The 17,012-nt window shown below is 38.0% G+C and overlaps 2 protein-coding genes across 4 annotated transcripts in view; both read left to right on the top strand.

Moving 5' to 3' along the window:
- zbtb32 (zinc finger and BTB domain containing 32) overlaps nucleotides 1-7,229 on the top strand; it is a 9,518-nt gene extending 2,289 nt beyond the window's left edge. Inside the window, exons 2-5 of one of the 2 annotated variants that reach the window (XM_010789683.1) lie at nucleotides 607-1,643; nucleotides 2,515-2,624; nucleotides 4,381-4,548; nucleotides 5,824-7,229. In XM_010789683.1, coding sequence (XP_010787985.1) covers nucleotides 616-1,643; nucleotides 2,515-2,624; nucleotides 4,381-4,548; nucleotides 5,824-6,053 — 1,536 coding nt within the window. In that variant the 5' untranslated portion in view covers nucleotides 607-615 and the 3' untranslated portion in view covers nucleotides 6,054-7,229. Of the gene's footprint in view, nucleotides 1-584; nucleotides 1,644-2,514; nucleotides 2,625-4,380; nucleotides 4,549-5,823 lie in introns of both variants that reach the window. The other variant, XM_010789682.1, reaches the window with a different exon arrangement.
- Nucleotides 7,230-14,746: 7,517 nt separating this feature from the next.
- igflr1 (IGF-like family receptor 1) overlaps nucleotides 14,747-17,012 on the top strand; it is an 8,246-nt gene continuing 5,980 nt past the window's right edge. Inside the window, exons 1-2 of one of the 2 annotated variants that reach the window (XM_010789677.1) lie at nucleotides 14,747-14,865; nucleotides 14,946-15,135. In XM_010789677.1, coding sequence (XP_010787979.1) covers nucleotides 14,769-14,865; nucleotides 14,946-15,135 — 287 coding nt within the window. In that variant the 5' untranslated portion in view covers nucleotides 14,747-14,768. The remainder of the gene's footprint in view (nucleotides 14,866-14,945; nucleotides 15,136-17,012) is intronic. The other variant, XM_010789678.1, reaches the window with a different exon arrangement.

Below are 17,012 nucleotides of genomic sequence, written 5' to 3'. Positions count from 1 at the left end.
ATATATATATATATATATATATATATATACATACATACATATACCTATCAACAAGCACACCGACATACATACATACATACACAACCATGTACGTACACAGACATTCCCACATATACACATACAACTATATATGCATACATATCAACATACATATACATACACACATACATGTGCACGTACATACACACCTATACATATACATTAAATCGGTGTATACTGTAGAAACACAGTCAATTTATTTTATTTCAAATTAACTCATTAACATATTTATAACTTTTGTATGAACTGTTTTGCAAGGCAGTTGAAAATCAAATTGACTGTCACAACAACTCATTGCAATGTAAAACAATTATGAAATCAAACCTGGTAGGCTACATTCTGCCCCCTCAACTTTCACTATAGGTAACGCTGTCTGGAAAGCATGGAAAGAACTGCAGATAAACACATTATCTTTCAAACCAATCCCTGCTGTTGATCTGAAGATTTTTCTACCTAAAAATAAGTATTTCTAGAAATGTCAGTATGATCACAATCTGGTGGGATCCTTCTGATCTTTTGTTCCTTTGTAATTTTTTTTTTCTCAGACATTTTATAATACTTCTACAGCCTTCAGAAATGATCCGCATCAACAACACCCAATACTTCCACTTCCTGCAGGAGGCAGATGCCTTACGTCGCTCAGGATCCCTCTGTGATGTCATCATCTCAGTAAAGAGTCACATATTTAAGGCTCATCGGCTAGTACTGGCTTGTGCTAGCAGAAAACTAGCGCAGCAGCTAACCCAGGCAGCCACAGACAGCTCAGCCCACTGCACTCTGGAGTATTTCTCCCCCCGCACCTTCCAGCAAGTTCTGGACTTCACCTACACACAGACCCTGGAGGTGACTGAGGGGGACCTGCCTCTGCTGCTTAGAGCTGCTCAGCTGTTGGAGATGCAGCTGCTGGAGGACCAGTGCCTGAAGCAGCTGGGAAAACTCAACTACAGAGAAGTGGAGGTTGGCAGAAGAGAAATCCCATGTTTCAAAGAGAAGGAGCAAGATGAAAGTGCAGAGAAGAACGGCCAAAAGCAATCATCAAGTCCAGTTGAGGAGGAGAAACTCCAAGAGACTTCTTCCCCAGAGGAGGAGGCAAACGATTGCATTGTCATGGAGAACCTCTCGCCCTGTGATCCTGATAAGAGCCCCAACAGTCTGCCACCCCAAAACAAGAAGCTCAAACGCCCCCCCGTGTTAGAATCATCCCCTAACAGAGAGCGTGTCACCAGGTCTGCCAGTAGCAGCGCCACACTCTCCTCTCCATGGACATTCCCTCCAAACATGTGGAGCTCTGTGAGCACCCTGAGGCGGATCGCAGGGAATTATTCAAGTTTAATCGCAGCTCACCCCCTTCAGTCCCAGAGCCCATCCTCAATTGCATACCCGTTCCCCCTCTCCTCCCCCCACATGTTCCCCCTACTCGGAGCTCATTTCCAAACCCCTGTTCACAGTTCTGTAATGGGCTACTCAAGCTTTCATCCAAGTTATACACACAACCTCTACGCTCGGCCTTCAGGAGTGGGGAGCATTATCAAGCAAGGCCTCTTGAAAAGAAAAAAAAACAGCCAGAGAGCATTTACTGGGACCAGTCACACCGGTGAGAGGAGGTAAGTCAGTTAGGGCATAGTTTTGGAAAATTCAGTTTTGTTTTTTTCAGTCATTGTCTCCCTATTATTCCTCTCAGACATTGAAATCCCCTAATTTGCTCAATTGTTCCTTTGCGACAACTGCTGTACCTGACTCACTGCAGTCATGTGTGTTCGAGCCTCCTGCACTTTCCAACTAGAGCAGTTTCACCAGTTAACCCTTAACTGCCAGTACTTCATTCAAAGTTTTTTTTTTCTTTTTTACAAATCACGTTCAGTTTTTTAGATTAATCACATCGCGAACTTTGTTCTAATTCTCAATGAATGTACTGCTGCCGCTGTTGTGATACTAGAGATACTAGTGTGAAAACCACTTAGTTTGTTGGTGATTTACTACCTTTTTCATGTCTGTGCATTGTGTACAGTGTTCGACATTGTGTAACTAAACAGTGTGTAAAGGGGAGGCCCCTACATTTTTCCCCTCCTTTGCAGAATTCAAGATTTTCCACCCACTGAAAAAGAGTTTCAGTGCTTTGAATGGCTCCGTTTGTACCACAATAATTTGTTCAAAACATTTATATGTCTTTTTTCAGTAAATAGCTATTCTTCATTGCCTCTTTATTTTCCCGTTCCTTCTAGTCTCACATTATATCAAAGTTAAAAGAGCTTTTACTGCATGAGCGCTATAAATATCTTGTGGTTGAGGATGAAGAGGAAGGAAAGGGGGTTCAAAAGATGCAATCTGTGATAACACATGTTGTAAAATATCAGCACTGACATGTTTTTTTGTAATTTTACTTAGTGAATACATCTTGCATTTATATTTATTATTATTATTGTTAAAAGCAACATCTCATGTATTTTTTACAACAGAACATTAATTTTTCCACAGTTACCATGAGGTACCCAAAGCCAGCAGAGAGAGAGTTAAAGACTGCCAACGCTGCTGTAGCACCCTCCATGATAATCCAACGCAGCGGGAGCCAGCCTCCACACCATCGGGTAAAAATACAAACTTTTTTAACAGAAAAATGGTTCTTCTGAATGATTACAACACGTTGAGCATACCAGTATTACTATTCAGTACGATCAGGGCTGTAGCAGGGCTCATCCTGTGTAGAGCTTATCAATTTGACCGATTGTAAGAAAGTTCTTGTCGTGACCCTTAACCTCTGCAGACTCCAGATACGTAGCTACGCAATGGAAAGTGATAAAGAGAGTTGTGGTTTCGAGAGCATGGTGCAGCAGGAGCAGGAGTGTGGTTACTAGATACAGCTAGATATGCAGTACAGTATGCACTGCAATGCAACAGTGGTTTGAGTTATACCAAACAAAAATTATACATATTGATTAACTATAATTAAGTGAGTCACTTTAATACCAATAAGGAATTTGTAAAACCAACAGTTTCTCTTTCTCCTTACAAGCATTATGCGAGTAGGAAAGTTAATGTTGTACAATTAAGCCGAGTGAGATCTTTTATGTAATGGAACATTATGTTCATACTTAAAAGATTAGCTGAGATACGAATGTGTTTTCTACCTACTCTAATTAAGCAGTGTGATAACAAGGATACCAGTAATTTTACTCAAGCTATGATTGAAAATATATTTAATTAAAAAAAATGTTTTGTTTTAAAGTAAAAATACAAAAACTGAACAAGAAGTACGGATAAAATCATTTTAGTACCTGCATATAGTATGGCTGTGTTTTACAGTCATTTGTTTTCCCCTAAAATGATAGAACTGTATGTTAATAGGGCAATATAAAAAGCATTATCTTTATAGGTTTTTGAAAGTGAGAAGAGAAATATTGGACAGGAAGCGTGCTAATGACAACAGGTCTCAGCAGGCTTTGTTTAGAGTGGTGAGTGTTCAATTGTTGTGGTTTACTCTTCATCTACAGTACACCCCCTCCATATTTCAGCATCCTGTGTAAAGTAGGAGGCCCAGTTTGTTTTGCTCCTATTACCTCAAAATCACACCTTTATCTTCTTAAAAAGACAACACGTATGCAGAATGCAGGTGATACATGTGTTCAGCGTGACAGGAAAGTAAGCGTTTACAAACTGAATGTATGTCTTGCAACAGGATGCTGGCCAGAAAAAGACTTGTGCCTCTCAAAGGTGATTCAATTCTGTGAATCGGATAAACATATTATTCCAAAGCATTTGCAAGAAGCTTTTTAATAAATTGTTGTTATGAAAATTGCTATCATTTCAAGGAATGTTGAAAAGTCAATCCTAAATGTGACTTCTGCTGTCAATTTAAGAAGCAAGGGGAAATTGGCATTTTTTGGGGGGGAAATAAATCCAGAGCCCAAGGCGATCACGAAATGTCTTTTTCACAACAAAAAGAAACCAAAAAAAAAACATATTAAATATAAAATATTATAAAGAGGAACAAATCACTTTTTCAAATCATTCTCAATAGAATTATCATTCAGTTCTCAAAGTTTTTGGTTGCAAGTAATTGGTCAGTTACATGTACTGTATGTGTTCTTCAAATCTCATTGCGTTTGTCTATAAGGACTAAAGTATGACAATAAATGTTATCACAAGAGCAAAAAAGAAAAAAAAAAGTTTAATTTCATCATAGCACTATTGAACTCACACATCGAGGTCCATATCATAATCTTCAACACTTTTACAGGAAGGTTTGTGTATTTATTGTGTTTTTCCATGAACAGTCGGGACCCTCACTGCCCACCGCAATGTTCGAACCATGACCTGTTTTACTTCATCCTGTTGTTTTCACAGGTGAGGCCTGTGCAGGGTGTCGTGTCTGTGGGAGAGGAGATGTGGTGCAGCACGAACCACAATCCCATCAACAAGAACACAGAGGAGAAAAACCCTACCAGTGCCAACACTGCCCAAAGAAGTTTAGTCTGAAGCACCAACTGGACACACACCATAGAGTTCACACCGGTAAGCACACTGCTTAATCCGCAGTGCGAGATTAATAATAATAATACCTTAGCAGAAATAACTTTAAACTGTGAGTTACATGTATAACTTTAAACTAATGAAAACTAACAATAGTAGGATTGCTCATGGTGTCAAAACTGATCAGAGACAAGTTTAAGTTTTAGTTTTAGTTAGTTTTAGTTGAAAGGACCATTCAAGCAATTTAGCAAATTTTAGCCAATTTGCTACAAACCATTGCTGATTTTTTTCAGGTTTTTGAGCCACTTAATGGCTGGAGATGATTTCCACTCATTCAAATACAATGAAACACACCTAACAGGAACTCGAAACTTGCAGACCTGAAACTTGCGCTGAATAGAAAATCTATCAATAGTGAACATCATGTCAGCTTATACTGCTTTTAAAGCCATTGTGATTATTTGTGTGGTTAGATGCAATTCAAAGGTTGCCCTTGCAATGACCTTAAATGACTTGCTGTAAATTGGTCAAAATGTAAATTGGTTGAAACATGCTGGACCACGTGCAGCTTAATGTACACCTCCAAAATGTACGCCTTATTTTCAAGAGAAGATATATAAAAGACGATAAGATCAATCTAATCCTGAAATATTTTATCAAGAGGAACCTGGTGGTCCATTTTAAATGTTAGCTTGTTCTTCAACTATAAGATTACATGTTACTTGTTAGACGCTTTTATCCAAAGTGACTTACATACTCAATACTGTGGGCAACCCCCACAGGAGCAATTTGGGGTGAAGTGTCTTGCCCAGGGACACAACGACATGCTGACTGCTGTGGGGTTTGAACCTGAACTCCCCTGATCTGATCACCAACGCTCAATCCACTGCACCAAACGCCTCCCTAAGATTTATCATATAGCAAAAAAATGGCTGTCTCTTTGGAAGCTGCTGCTTTCAAAAGATTCTCTGTTGAGCCTTTATGTTGCTATGTTATTGATAAGTATTCATAAATATTGTGTTTTTTTTACAACTACATACAGTCTTGGATTAAGGGTGATTACATGCAGTGGTGCATTACCAAGTTAATGGATATCTGGAGCATTTGTTAAAAAGTGGCCCAGTTTAATTGATTAAAAAAAAATATATATATATATATTTATGCATTCAAGGGATAATAGCAACATATCAAACAAATCAACAAATGGTAGAAACTGGCAACAAATAAAATGTCAATGTCTAAAGCTACCCATCATATGAGCACACTTCTTTTCTCTGTCTTCCTTACCCCCCTCACCTCCCCTCTATCTACTTCAAGGAGAGAAACCCTTCGAGTGTCGTCTCTGTGGTCAGCGCTCACGGGACTACTCGGCCATGATCAAGCACCTGCGGACTCACGGGGGGGCCACACCCTACCAGTGCACGGTGTGTCTGGAGTTCTGTAATAGCCTGGTCTCCATGCAAAGACACGTCAAGAGCCACGCCGTGCAGGACTTCCCTCCTGACTGGAGCATCAACAGCACCTACCTGTACAACTCACATATCTGAGCCTCGCAACACAAACACTTCTTCACAAAGTTCTCATTAGTGTAGCTTAAGGTGTTGCCTCCAATGTGCTATCATTACTTTTTAATAAAAGCCGCTAAGCATTTGTTCGTTTTAAAAACCAACAAGGTCCTTTGACAGCACTTACCACAAGTTAACAATACGTGAGGCAGAAATTGGGGCTCTCCCAGGTGTTGCAATAACTTCTATACAAACTGAAACTACTTTGTATTGACGTTCACCATCATAGAACAGAGATGCTGCACTAATTTCCAATAGCAAGTCTGCAAAGGTACTGGAAGTGTTTACCATGATACTTTAGGTCATTTACGTGCATTAAAGTCACATCAGCAGCTCCTCCTCGTCAAATGATGCAGGCACCTTCCCTCTTACTTTCATATTTATTGGACGCTTGTGTAAACTTTTGTTAGTTGGACCTAGGTTTATAGCTCCCTCATGAGGACAACCACTGTAAAAAAAAAGGTGATTGTTTGCTGTAGCACTGCTCACAAATGAATCACCAGGTTGAGAAGTGGCTGAGGTATTGTGTATGCAGCTGGAAAAATATATATTTGTTTCATTAAATAATGGAAGATTTAAGTAGACTACATTTGTTGACCCAGATTAAAATAATATATCTGTATTGCATAACACCTTTGAAGTCTGGCACTTTCTCATTTTTTCTTATCTTTCATTAGTAGTTTTATTTAATCATCAGTCACTAATGTGGGGCTGCCGAATACACATGTTGCTGGCAACAATATAGGTCAATACTACCTGCCATACATCTTGACAAACATCACACCAGTTATGTGACTGAAAATATTCCAGAAGTCCTCGTAGCATATTTATGAAACCATGTCTTCCAAGAAGGAGTTTTCAGAAGAGCTGAGCCGCTGAAACCTGTTATTATTATTATGTGTACAGTATTATATTAATATGTATGGGGTAGAAAATAAATAAACACTCACCTATATTTCCATTTAAAGGCTTTAATGGATGAATATACCATGTTTTAATAATAATAATAATTCATTTGATTTGTAAAGCACCTTTCATTGCTTGTTTTAGACTATGCTTCAAATAAACAAGCTTACACATAACAGCCATATTGGCAATCCTTTGTTGTTGTATTTGTAATAAAATGCATGTAGATGAACATTTTAATGATGTAATCTTTTCTTAGATATTCACATATTCTTTTGACAATTTAAAATGTGTTTATACATAATTTAAAATCAGTAATATTTTTGTATATCAATTTGACATTGATTGACTTTGTATTGTATAATAATTCTCATGTAAACATGTTGAATTATTGTTTTACACATTTGAAATAAATCTAATCAAATCAAATCAAAAACTACTTACAAATTCCTATACCGGCCAAATTCCTATACCAGCCAACTACAATTTGGCCTGTAAGGAATGTCTATTACTTTTTAAGTTTTGCTAGAAAATAATAAACGTCTTCATATGAAACAAGATTAAAAGATATAAGCTGAGGTATTCATAAAATAAACTAATCAACCATTGAGCAGACACAATGTGCAATAAATAATATGATGTTCAAAACACGAACAAAATTATTAAAACATGTATGTTGATAGACGCTTCATTTTTCAAAACCTCAATGATAAAACAATACTTAAACAATAATAAAAAACAAACACATGTTACAATTTTTCATCAAGCATACTTAGGTGAAATTGAAACATAGAAATGAAGTTCAATATTCTTTGAATGCGTGCTTCAGAGACCAGGGGCCCACTTCCTGTTCGAGGGGCAACTAGCTTAACTTAAAGAGACAGGCTGGAAATGAAATGCCTACCTGTGTCTGTCTGAAGTTAAAGACCTTGCTATAAATATTATAGCATTGTTATTGTAAACTATTTTTCCAGTCTCAAGGTTCAAGGTTCTTTATTTGTCAAACGAACATAGCTGCAGTGTAGTTATGTCGATGAAAATCTTGTGTCACAGGCTTCTCCAACAGGGCAACACAAAACACAGATAAACAGAAAAATATAGTGCAAGTAAATAATAAATAGTAAATACAAGAAGCTGTCCTTGGACTTTGCAATGTGATAGAGATAGATTAACTGTGCAGCGGCCTGGCAGCCATACCTGGTGAGTGGTGTGGAGCTGACGCAGGTCTCCTCTGAATCACCCTTTCTCCAGTGTCATGCTGGCATCGTTTCCATGTACGGTATGCTTTGGATTGGACCATCATCTCTGTATATAAAGTGGTAAGATGGAAGTGACTGTTAGTGTTTTCTCAAGAATGTCATGTAAAAAATGTTTTATTGAAGTACTAGTATTACTAGTATTTGCCACTAGGTTTCCCTATGTGATTGACTCTTTGAAAACAGACAACTTATCAATAATTGATGAGCTCTTATTGCAGCTGCTCAAGGTAGTGAACACACAATGGGCTGTCAGATATTTTTGACTAGTCATAGTACGAAAAGCATGGGTGCTAAGGACTTGATTGTGGTGGAAATTCCACTCTTAATCACCTTCTGGTAAGAAACAAACAAATATACAAGCTTAAACCAAAGTTGTGTTATTTAATAAAGAGTTATAGCATTTAACAGTATCTATCTTATTTCCAGCTGGAATGACAGATAACCTGCACGCACCCATGTGTGCTAAAGAAATCTGACCCCGTTACACAGAAAAGCAATGTCATGTATACAGAGGAGCAGGAAACAAAAGGGACATAATACAGGTAATATCCGTATTATAATTTGCCTGACAATGGTCCAGTGGCACCCTCCTCTCAGTCAAGTGCAAGAGAACAGAAGGTTGCCAGTCTTTTGTATTAAAGGTGTGATAAAGTCTGGGAATGACAGCCCTATATTACATTAGGACTGATAAATTCAAAATGCGGGAAAATCAAACCAAAGAAGGAAGTTAGTTAAATGAGACGTAATGATACATTTACTACAACATTGATCAAAGAGCAAAATCTGAAATATACTACTTGTTTCAAATATAAACATGGTTACAAATGGTCCATGTTTTCACTTAGGTTAGCTTAGATTAAAGCTGGGGAGAACATGGGAAACAAAATTGTCTGGTTCAGACCCAAGGTAAAAAAATCTCCCTGCAACTCACCTCTAAAGCTAATTGTTTGTCACCACAAGAAGTGCAGAAAGGGGAAAGACCAACATTCAGATGAAGCAGGAAGCTTATTTTAAATAAATAATCTTACAGGAAGGTGTTGGCTGGCAGGTCAAGCTACTGTTTGATAGACTCAGGTCCGATAGCTGAGTAAAAGACAGGTTTAAGTTGTTTAAAATCCAGACTACAATGTAATCGGCAACTACAATGAACTGGCAAATGAAGAGGTAGAAATATAGGAAGCAGGTAGGGTGATGCAGGGGAAGGGGTATGTGGGGAAGGCCAACCAGAGCAGATGAGGGAAGAGGAAGCAGGTGTGTGTGTGTGTGTGTGTGTGTGTGTGTGTGTGTGTGTGCGTGCCTGCCTGCCTGCCTGCCTGCCTGCCTGCCTGCCTGCCTGCGTGCGTGCGTGCGTGCGTGCGTGCGTGCGTGCGTGCGTGCGTGCGTGCGTGTGTGTGGCAGTCAGGTGATTGGTAAAGGAGGGAAACTGAGGAAATCTGGTGGGTGGAAGGAACATATAACATACATTTGTGTAGACACATACATAAAATGTAGACATAAAAGGAACTCATTAACAATGGATGCATTCAAAAATATTTTCAAGCGAGGATTCTCTCACATCTTCAGTATTGCATAACCTACTGGTCCCAGAACAGTAAGACAGGGCTGAAACCAATAAAGGTTCTTTATAAAGATGAAAGTTTTTGATAAGATTTATACATTTCCATCAATGCAACATATTATCCGCGCCAAACGCAGACTCAAACTGGACTCAAACTTATGACTGGATCCTGAACTTCCTGAAGGGCAGACCCCAGGCAGTGCGGGTTGGAAACATCACATCCTCCACCCTGATCCTCAACACCGGAGCCCCTCAAGGCTGCGTGCTCAGCCCTCTCCCCTACTCCCTGTTCACACACGACTGCGTGGCCACATACAACTCCAACACCATTGTGAAGGTTGCTTACAACACGACCGTCATCGGCCAGATCACCAACGGCGACGAGACAGCCCTCAGGATTACAAAAATACCCCCATCACCCCAGTCACAAACTGTTCTGTCTGCTGCCGTCTGGCAGGCGGTACCGCAGCATCAGGACTAAAGCCACCAGACTCAGGGACAGTTTCATCCCCCAGGCCATAAAACTGTTAAACACCTGAACTTAATCTGGCTGCAATTTAGAAATTATTTATCTAATATATCATATTCAATCACTTGTTAAAGACTCTTATTGCACTATTCCACTATTTCACCTTTTTGTATTTACGTGCACTATTTTTTCTGTTTTTGTTCTGTTTTATTGTGTTGCACTGTTGGAGGAGTCTGGCTGTGACCTAAGATGTTCATTGTCATAACTACACTGTAGCTATGTACGCATGACTAATATAAGCCTTGAACCTTGAACCAAACCTCCTACTCTGACAAACTGCCTTCCCAGTCTTTATTTATTTGCGGCCATCAAGCATTGGAATATGCTTCCCTCTGAGCCCAAAATGTGCACAGACACTCTTTTTACCATTGTGCAAGACATTTATATTGAGTAACCAGTCTTGCCAAGATTAATTTGACTGTAGTTTCTAGTTCAAATAGATTGTAATAATATATTTGTATGGTACTAGATACTATGATCTGTACTTTTATAATTGTTTATGCGATTGAGATACTATGCTTTAGTGTTGGCTGAGGGATACTTGTGTTCCCTTCACAAGGACTGCAGCTGGAAATTATATATTAGCTCTAATTTGGTCTGGATCATCTTTTCTCTTCCTGCATGGGAAAAATGTATTTGTATGCATGGTCCTTGTTCAAGACAGAATCATTATAAAAAAGCAAGGGATAGGGAATAGAGAATGTGGCTAAAGAAGAGGAACAGAGGGAAGAAACTGTGACAACATCTTGTTTGTTTAATCAGCATAAAAAACAAGGAGTTAAAACAAAAACATCCTCTTTTAATGGGACAGTGTGTGCCAGACTATTGTGCAGTCCTACACAGCACCCCCTCTAAAACGTTATATGGGTCAGCCTAACCCATGCACTGCTCAGAACAGTCAGTAACAAAACAGGATAAAGGGAATTCTGCCAAAGTGAGCGAGATATCATTTCCTGTTTTTCAAATACAAACTCATTTTTCACTTGGTTTCTCAGAGCACGGGAGAAATGCAATGACTTTAACACTGTTCTCGGGAATACTGACTTTACTGAAAGAAGATTATTTTTAAAAATGCATGTGTGAAATCGTAAATGAGCATCATATGGAACAGTTGGCAAATTATTGAGTGTAAACCAATTTTTAGTAATGACAGTTAATCTGAAACCTTTGCCTTTTCCACTTGCTGTGTTCACCCACATCTTTTTCGAGACGTCTGCATCCAGCCAAACCACAAAATTCTCCTTTTTGGTTTTTAAATGTTTAATAAAAATGCTTCTTCAGCAGAACTCTAAGGTTACAGTTTTAGAATAAACAAAAAGGAAAAGTGCCTATATAAATGGCTGGTATGTACAGTAATTCATTTGAATGATGTGTGAAAGGCAATACAAATACCACATATACAAGTAGTGGAAAGGAAGCAAAAATAAGTCAAATGAAACCAAAAATGGTATGTTGCTATAAACCACTGGGGTGAACAGAAACATCTGTTGGGGGACCCTTAAAGTTCATATGTAATTAATAATCTGATGATATCCGCTTTACCTGGCTTTGACTTCTATTATTATTGATTACTCACCTGTGGCCTCAACGATACCCTCCAAGTTCATGATTATCTTAATTTGTTGATGCTGAGTGCTCAGTTCCTAGAGAGGACAGTTAAAGTCAATATTGTGCTGACTGACTTTAGGTCCAACTGAGTGTCAAGATAATGGACAAGATTTGAACTGAAATGAAGCAAGATCTAGTAAATCCCTTTGGTGTAAGATTTGCTCTCTCAGGGGAGCTGATTTCGGAGTTGATTTGCTCTCTGGCTTCTAAAGGAAGTCTGATGTTGGTTTATTTTGGAACAGGCTGAGGAAGATCTGGAAAATCCCTTACAATGGTTTCCGTAAGTAGAAGAGATGAGTCTAACTTGAAATAACAAAAAAGCCATTGAGGTGACTTTCTCCAGCCGCACACAGTTTTGAATCTGAGTTAGTTAAAATTGTGTAATGCCAGGTTTCTCCTTCTCAGTTGCTTCATTTTCTTCATTTAGCCTATAATATTTGCATCGGTCTTTTCCAGATTGTATACAAAACATATAAAACATAAAAACATGGTTTCATCGAGTTAACCCATACATATTTGTGATACAATCAAGATCAAATTAAGTGTTTGACAAAATCCCAAATCACTGCCTTACATTTATCATGCCGATTTCCAAGTGAATTATATCTCTTTATTATATCAAAGTGTGTATGGGTGGCGATTTCGTCACCCATAGATTCTGGCCTTCATCTTCCATGTCCCATCCTTGGAGGCCCTTGGAGGCCCCATGGCTGGCTCCTATGCTTCCAATAAATCCAGGGGACCCTTTGTTCCCAATGTTGAGGTCTCGTATTGCATCAGGATGCATAAGAGAAATTCAAAAGCAAGAAACAAGAGCAGCAGAGAATGAGTGCCAAGGTTATTGCATTGATTTAAGTCACACAGGATATATTACACCCTGGCCGGCAGGAGGAGAACTTAGCTCCTTAAAATAAATACAAGCTTGTTTATAGTTATTTAAACACATTGCTTTAACCCAAAATAACTCCTAATTGTTACAAACAATACAACTCTGATGGTATTTTTTAAATATAGCTTTACAAACATATGGTTTAAATACAAACCATGAGTAATATTTCTACAGCTCTTTGTAGAAAGAAATAGCATATTTGGAGCTAAGCGATATCATCCAGCTGCAGTTAACGCCATCTATGTTTTGGTTTACAGGAAAGAATACAAAGGTTATCCAAAAGCATTACCAGACAGTAAATTCAATGTTTGGACATACTCCACGTTAAGCTTGTGTTTTACTAAATAAGGGAGCTGACTACAAGTTTCAGTATGAATACACTGACTTTAAAAGGTCAGTTTCACATCAAAGTGTAGTAGGTTCAAATTAGGCTTTTGTGGCCTTCAGGGACGAACCATTTGAAAGGTTAAACTCGACCATGACATGCATTCAGCAGTGTGTGTTCTTCAGACACTTCCCCAAAAATGTGATGAATATTTTCCAATGACTAAAAGTTTTTGAAAGTAGCATGTTAGTTTAGGAACATATTGTACATAAGTCAGCACATAAATCATCATTCAAAGTCACTGTTTTGAGATTAATGCAACACTTTTTTGCAAGTCCATATCCTCTTATATTTAAGACTATTACTCAACGAGGAATTCCGCTTCTGAATCATTTTATTCATCATTCGGTGACAATTCTTATGTCTATGTCTTCTTTTGATCGCCTTACATTTTCAGCAACAAACTACTCTTTCCCCGATATTAACCAACATAGTAACAGACTCATAAAGAGGGTTCTCAGAAAATGGGAAGAGAGGACGTTTTGTTGTTTCAGCTACTGTTGCACAGGGCACTAAACTTTTCTTATTTCATAAATAAACCAAATGACAGGCATTGTAAATCTATTACAGCGTCTACACACGGTTCATTGAAGTTTTTATTTAAAATGGGGAAAAAAGAACCTTTATTTACTTTAACCGAGAATAGCTGGAACAACCAAAACCATTTGAACATTTCCAGCCTTTCTGTAATTACAAGGGTACCTCAGAAATGTAGTGTTGTACTTTCATGAAATTACGAGAAACTAAAACATAAAATACTGGTAAAAAATTAAAGCAGCAGACACTGAGATATTGTGATAAGTAGTCCCTAGTGGGGGTCCAGCTAAACATCCAAATATGATACTTTGTAACATTTCCGAGGCTTGATAAATGGCCACATCTTTCAAACCTCACACCTTCAGTTTGTGACAGTCATGGCTTATAGCTAGGGGAAAATGACAGTAAAGGGAATTTAAGAAGAGATGGTCAAAGAGAGGGACAAAGATGCAGAATGTTACAGTTACACCAGTCAATGAGTAATGGTTTATATCTTAACATTACAGTCTCCATGACCAAGCTGAGAACACTGTCTCCCCCCTCTCTCCCCTGCCCCCACTGGACTATAACTCCCACACAGACACTCAAATCCAGCACAAGACACTTGTTATCTACACTGCTATGGACAATTTGCAATAAATGCACATTTGATAGACAATCTTGCACCAAAGATATTGATATTGAAGTGACTGTTATTTATTTATTGTTGTGGTTTTTTATCTTAATATGTGCATATGTGTAAATGTGTCTGTTGATTGTGTATAGGATATACATATTTTATACATATTTGTATACATAGCCTATTTGTATACTGTATAATGTTACATTCGGGATTGCTGGAAACGTCATTTTGATCTCTCTGTCTGTAAACACAAACTGAGTAATAGAACAATAACGGGACCTCTACCACCTACGAGTTGCTGCACTTACTTCAAAGTTCTGCCAACACTCTGGGGTGGGTGGGTCTTTGTCTAGAGCAAAACCCTAAATCTGCATTCAGACTTGTGTGTTGGACGAAGAGGCGTTATGTCTACTCGCCGTTTGTTGCACTCTGTTAAATGCAATTATACAACCTACTGGGATAGTCCTACACGAACATGCGTGTCGTGTCCTATAGAACCAGGTATGTATTCTTTTGTATAATGTTTATATTTATATTCTATCATCCTGTAAGCTATTATTTTTGCTATGTTTACGACCAAGGATACCAAGTCACACCTAACTGTGGAAAAGATGACGACGGATCAATACACGAAGTCGGCAACACGCTGTGCAAAGAAAACACTTTTAATGATGGAAGCAGCGCATTTTGTCGACGCTGTGCTTCATGTCGACCCGGGTTTAGATCGAGTCCGTGCACGTCAACTACTGACATCCAGTGCGAAGATCCAGGGTAAGAAGAGTTTGATAATGTAACCAGGATAAATTAGAATACAGTATGAGTACAATATGACTTTAAAAGGGAAAAATGCCATTTACTTTGCGCTCGAGCCTACTCGAGCCTACAGTAGCCTAAATACGAACTGTTAAGACACATCACGCACGTACCTCGTAGCGGGACCATAGAGCGGGACACATCATACCATTAAAGACCGCGTTGTGTTTTCACAACAAATAGCCTAAAAAACAGAATGAGAAAAAAAAAGAATTTGACAAAGATGGGAGAAGCAGGGGCGGTTCTAGGGGGGGCAGAGACCCGGCTTTACAGTGGAGATTAAACTGTTCATTACCTTATAAAAGTAAATACTGTTTATGTTTTTTAATTAAATGTTCACTTAAGGCGAATAGGGTAATTTTTTTAACTTAAAGATATCAGCTAGAAATGTCAGTTAATTACTTACAATAAGGCAATTGTTTTTTGTATTACAAGTTTTCTGAAATAGCATGTTTAAATATGCAAATGAGCCATTATCTCATTAAATAGGCGCATATTTTAACACATTTCAGGAACCAAAATCTGAACTTTGGATAAAGCCAGGTTCAAAATGATTGTTTCATTTTGTAGTCATATTAGTATCTAAGGCTTTTAGAGAAGGGATTTTGGATATCTCTNAAGGACTCTCTGAGTATTTAGATAGTTAATTTTAGTCTAAGTTATCTCAGTGGGTCTCAAACGTTTTGACCACAAATTATGTAAACACATATTTCAAAGGCACTCTTTTATAATTATTAGGATAAATAAAAACAGGTTTGAAATCATTCCAATGTATACTATAGGACAGTTAACCAAAAATATCGTTTAAAGTTGGAGAGATACAAAAATATGCATAAATAAATCAATGTTAACTAGCTAAAATAAGATATAAATGAACAACAAAAATAAAATAAGCTACATTTATTTGTTATTGGCTATGGTAGGTTATTGGTTATGTTCACATACTTATTTGATTATTAAAATGTAAACCGATCTTTTTCATATGGGCGTTTTAGAGTTGTACCCCCTAGATCAGGTCTCTAGTAATTGTGTGCTCAAAGTGCACCAGATTGAAGCATTTTACGGGCATACCCCCGGACCCCCCTAGAGGATGTGACGTCCACCCCCCAATTCATACATGTTCATACAATACCGAATACATTTGAAGCCATTTTGACGTCTATTACCAATGTCAATAAGTTTCTGTTTTTGCAGTGTATTTGTCTTTTGTANNNAGATTTTTCATTTATTCTTTACACATAAAATCTCGCCTAAAATCTCACCTAGGGCAGCAAATTGTCTAGAAGCCCTGGTACTAGGCCTCAAGAGCCTTTCTTGTACATAGAAACAAATTGGCGGGGCGCATTTCGCACGCGCACACACTAAAAAATTCCACGCGCTCCGTGCTCACATTATGCTGGGCCCACGTGCCTTAGCACCGCTGCTATGACTCCATCCTAGGGGAAACACTGTATGTTCAATCTGAATTTTCTTTAAAATAAAAAACATCTATATTGATTCTGACTTTTCTACATCCAACTCACAGGCTTATCATTACTTTGAGAAAAAAGGTTATTAATTTAACCCTTTTAGAAGGGAAGATATGGTCATTTGTTCTGGGAATGTCATTTTCGAGCCTGAGACCTGAAAAATAGGCTTAGTGCTTAACAGGTTAAAGTTACTAAAACAAATACTCTAAATGAAAAAACTACTGAAACAAAGGACTGTAACTTAAATTTACCAAAACAAATACCTTTACAAAAACAAATACCAATTACTGTATTTTATGTTTATTTTACAAAATTACTTTATATACTGTCTTTGTCTTTTTAACCCACTTTTATTGTGCCCCTCTA

Source organism: Notothenia coriiceps, unplaced genomic scaffold (genome assembly GCF_000735185.1).
Source record: "Notothenia coriiceps isolate Sejong01 unplaced genomic scaffold, NC01 NC01_scaffold00033176, whole genome shotgun sequence".
Classification (NCBI taxonomy): domain Eukaryota; kingdom Metazoa; phylum Chordata; class Actinopteri; order Perciformes; family Nototheniidae; genus Notothenia; species Notothenia coriiceps.
The sequence above is the reverse complement of the archived record's forward strand: the minus strand, read 5'-3'. Positions and strand labels throughout refer to the sequence as shown.